Source organism: Bos indicus x Bos taurus, chromosome 15, assembly GCF_003369695.1.
Source record: "Bos indicus x Bos taurus breed Angus x Brahman F1 hybrid chromosome 15, Bos_hybrid_MaternalHap_v2.0, whole genome shotgun sequence".
Classification (NCBI taxonomy): Eukaryota; Metazoa; Chordata; class Mammalia; order Artiodactyla; family Bovidae; genus Bos; species Bos indicus x Bos taurus.
The window spans coordinates 35858427-35863116 of record NC_040090.1 but is presented as its reverse complement, the minus strand read 5'-3'; the positions used below and the strand labels follow the sequence as shown (position 1 = coordinate 35863116).

Sequence of the window (4690 nt, the reverse complement as noted above, 5' to 3'; positions counted from 1 at the left end):
CCCTTGCTAACAATGGTACCTGACTTCTCACCCAGAAAGGAGCCAGAAGGGAAATGGCAAGATTCATGATTCATTATGATTCAGTTACCTGATATCATGTTTCCTAGGTTTGTTAAATACTTAAAACAATACTTAAAGCTGATTCTTTCATTGGGTGCTTTCATTAATTATTTGAAGAAATTTCTTTCCATCTTTGACCTCTCCACTTGATTTTGATCTTGAAGAGACAGCAGTGAGTAGTCTTGAATCTTAGTTCCCTGCCTAGAAATTGGATTTAGGTGGCCTGGATGAAAACCAGGAATCCTAGCTGCTAGTCCACCAGCAGCTGGAGACTAGAAACAGTTTCCCTGGCTCTTGCCTCTTGTGAGAAATGAATTTCTCAAGGAAGCAAAAACTGCAAAAATAAGTACAAAGTTTATTATCAGAGATACAGCATAACATGTGGGAGAGCACACAGAGACATAGTTTGCTTATTTAAGACAAAATCAAGCCAAAAATACACAACCAGAGAGAAAGGATGTGAGTGTCCTTCATAATGAGGAAGATCGCAGTAAGAGGTGATTTAAATCACTTACATAGGGTAGTTCTCCCCGGTCTTTGTTTAAAAATGAAATTGTTAATTGCTCAGTCATGTCCAACTCCCTGAGACCCCATGAACTATAGTCCACCAGGCTCCTCTGTCCATGGAATTCTCCAGGCATGAAGAATTTTCAAGAATACTGGAATTGGTGGCCATTCCGTTCTCCAAGGGATCTTCCTGACCCAGGTATTGAACCTGGGTCTCCTGCACTGCAGGCAGATTTTTTACCACTTGAGCCACCAGGGAATCCAGTTTTAGTCTATCTTTGCGCAATTATCTTGTTTTCTTTTTCACACCTGTCCTGCCCTAAGACCCTCCCCAATATGCTTGTGCAACTTTTTCCTAAGATGGATTCTACCACACAGACCTGTGGGAGTCTTGGCATCACGTGCCATGGGGCAGCAACCCCTCCTTTCTGTACCCTTTTTGCTGTCAGGGAAGTTTCCTTGATCTTAGGAAACTTCTGCATGTTATCTCTTTACTCCAGCAAAGCTCAGCTTTTGCCACTAGCTTTGTCCTTGGAATCTCTGAGGGAAAACAAAGCTTCAGTTGTACTCCAGTTGACAAACACCAGTTGTCCAGCCCGGGAGTCCATCTATTTCCTACATCAATTTTAACTAATATATTTTTATGTGATTGCTTTTGACTCTGTCTACATCCCAGATCCCCTTTACATTCTTCTGGTCAGGATCTACAGCCACATCACACCAGCTCTCTCTAACATGTAGCCATCCAGGAAATAGGCAGCCTTTCTGTGTGAAACAAATGTCCTACCTCAAAACAGCAATAGTCTCCTACTCAATCCTGCTATCAGAACAGCAAGGTAACTTTCATTGCTCTATTTAAATTTCCAGGGGTAATAAGGAACTGATCTTCTGTGTCTCTTTCTCCCCACAACTTAGGGGACCTATGATTTCTGAGTAGAAACCTTGTGGAAACTCTCCTTTCATTCAGGGACAGTGGGATGCACCTCTGTATTCCTTTCTTTTGTATGAGGGGTGGGGGATGGGATAGCTCTTTCCAGGGGGTCTCTTCAGAAACCTTTATTTAAATCCTCTAATTTAACTCTTTTAAATCTTTGATTAGAACAGAGTTTCTTAACCTCAGCAGTGCTAACAGCTGAATACAAATGTGCTGATCTGAGTTCTGAATAAGTAAGGCATCACTGAACAAAATAGTGATAGCAATTTCTTTCAGCGTTTGGAAGCACTCACTTTCCAGCTCCTGCTTGGTTAGGGACCTATGGGGCACGTGCAGGTGTGTACACACAGCCTGTTTACAGTGACCATAGATTATAGAGACATTTGTTGAGGAGGTTGAAAATGATAAGCCCTTATATTCTTAATAGAGAAAAAAATAATCCATTATATATGAGTATGTATGTAAATTTGTATATGTATTACTTTAATTTTGCTGTTGTTTAGTCACTCAGTCGTGTCTGACTCTTATGACCCCATGGACTATAGGCCACCAGGCTTCTCTGTCTATGGGATTTACCAGGCAAGAATACTGGAATGGGTTGCCATTTCATTCACCAATGTATATGTATTATTTCTGACTAATAAATGTTGACCAATTTCCTAATTAACAGACTCATGGGGAGAAAGAAGTGTTTTTTCTGAGATAAGTTGTATTTGTTTAAGCTATTAATATAAGTTTTTAAGTAAGCTATTGATATCTAAGTAAATTATAAACTATAAACTCGTTTATGATATTTATTGGAAATTAAAAGACACTTATTCCTTGGAAGAAAAGCTATGACAAACCTAGATAGCCTATTAAAAAGCAGAGACTTCACTTTGCCAACAAAGATCCACGTAGTCAGAGCTATGTTTTTTCCACTGGTCAAGTACAGATGGGAGAGTTGGACTATAAAGAAGGCTGTGTGCTGAAGAATTGATACTTTTGAACTGTAATGCTGGAGAATACTCTTGAGAGTGCCTTGGACAGCAAGGAGATCAAAGCAGTCAATCCTAAAGGAAATCAACCATGAATATCCATTGGAAGGACTGATGCTGAAGCTGAAGCTCCAATAGTCTGGCCACCTGATGTGAAGAACCAACTCATTGGAAAAACCCTTGATGCTGTGAGAGACAGAGGGCAGGAGGAGAAGGGGATGACAGAGGATAAGATGGTTGGATGGCATAACCTACTGAAAGGACACAAGTTTGAGCAAACTCTAGCAGACTGTGAAAGACAGGGAGGCCTGGCATGCTGCAGTCCATGGGGTCACAAAGAGCAGGACGTGACTCAGCAACTGAACAATGAACAACAAGTCTTTTTCTAGAGCCCACATTTAAGCAATGTCATATGATATTTATCTTTCCCAGTCTGGCATACCTCAAGAAGTTGTAATGTTAATAGTGATGTCAGTTAGAGAAGCAGTATTTGCAGTGGTTGGGTACAAACACTGGAGACAGACTAGTATTGAATCTCACTTGGATCATTATGTGAGTTACTTTGAACAATTTATTTCATTCTCTATACTTCATAAGATTGTTAGAAAGATTAAATGTATTAATGCAAAATAATTTAGAACTGAATCTGGCACTTTTAGGAAACAGATACTACAATTAGTATTATATTAGTAATATTTATTATTATAGAAAATGATTCCTAGCTTAATCTTCCTCTGCAAAGTTTTGTCTAATCACTCAATTGACTCCAATAGTTATCTTTCTATGAATGAAATTGATTTTTGTTAGATGTATTGTTACACATTTGTTCTGTCCTATACGTTTTGAATCTCCATTCCTGATCTTTTACTTCCCCCACCCCCCAGTAAATCTAGCTTTGTGATGATAATTATGATGTTTCGGATAACAACATCAACAATGATGATAATAACAACACTGTGGGTGATAGTCTAGGACTACAATGATCATTATAGTTTAAAGCCAAACGTGGAAGTCACATTTTGATGTGGTGAAACATGTGAACAATGGCTCGACGGATCTCCTTTGTCTTGGCGCTATAAATGAGAGGGTTGAGCACAGGAGGCACGAAGAGGTAGATGTTGGACAAAAGGACATGTATGTAGCGTGGAATATTTTTCCCAAAGCGGTGCACCATGGAGACCCCAATCATTGGTACATAAAATGCAAGTACAGCCAAGATATGTGACACACATGTGTTGAGAGCTTTGAGGCGTTCCTCACGGGAAGCAATGGCCATGACTGAGTGCAGAATGAGCACATAGGAGAGGAAGATAAATAACAAGTCCATGCCAAACGTGGAAATAAGAACAAAGAGTCCATAGATGATATTGATTGTGATGTCAGCACAAGCCAGCTTCATCATGTCTGGGTGGAGGCAGTAGGAGTGGGAAAGGACATTGGACCTGCAGATAGGCAGCCTCTGGATGAGGAAGGGAAGAGGAAAAAGGGTGATGAAGCTCCGAGCAGTCACTGCTAAACCCATTCCAGCGATGACTTCGCTAGTGAGCACAGTGACATAGCGCAAAGGATCACAAATGGCCACATAGCGGTCAAAGCTCATGGCCAGCAGAATGCCTGACTCCATCATGGAGAAGGAATGAATGAGGAACATCTGGATTAGGCAGGCATCAAAATCAATGGTGCGGGCATTGAGACAGAAGGTTCTGAGAACGGTAGGCAGTGTGGCCATGGACATGGCCATGTCGCTGAAAGACAGCATGGACAGGAAGTAGTACATGGGCTGATGCAGGCTGGGCTCTGCTCTCACAGCTTGCAGGATCACTGTGTTGCCCCCAAGAGCCACAGCATACATCACACAGAGGGGTCCTGCTAGCCAGAATTGAGAGCTCTCCAGGCCAGGGATACCAGTCAGAAGGAAAAAGGCAGGGTGAGTGATATTGAACAACCCCATGGCAGGAGGAAACCAGAGAGCTTTTCAGGGTCAGACCTTCTGATTTAGTGATTTCTGAGAGCTGCACTTACTGGAAGAGGAGGAACCAGAGAGTAAAAGACAGAGCAGATGGTGTCTACACAGTTTAAACTGAGGCGTTCATGAAATCACTTGCGTTGGAAAAATACAGGCAAACTTCTTTTCTTCATAGTTCATGATCATCAAGTCATAGGCTGGGCTACTGTTTCCCTCTGTTTTATGGAATAAGGAAGATATTGACAA

The 4690-nt window shown here is 41.3% G+C and overlaps 1 protein-coding gene across 1 annotated transcript; it reads right to left on the bottom strand.

The window, feature by feature from the left end:
* Positions 1-3490: 3490 nt before the first annotated feature.
* On the bottom strand, positions 3491-4429 carry LOC113904796 (olfactory receptor 51I2-like). Its single transcript, XM_027561885.1, has one exon. It carries the CDS (start codon positions 4427-4429, stop codon positions 3491-3493), a length of 939 nt encoding a protein of 312 aa, XP_027417686.1.
* Between the last annotated feature and the right edge of the window lie 261 nt (positions 4430-4690).

Excerpts from the sequence above, each read along its gene's own strand:
- LOC113904796 (XM_027561885.1), bottom strand. The coding sequence starts at position 4,429 with ATGGGGTTGTTCAATATCACTCACCCTGCCTTTTTCCTTCTGACTGGT.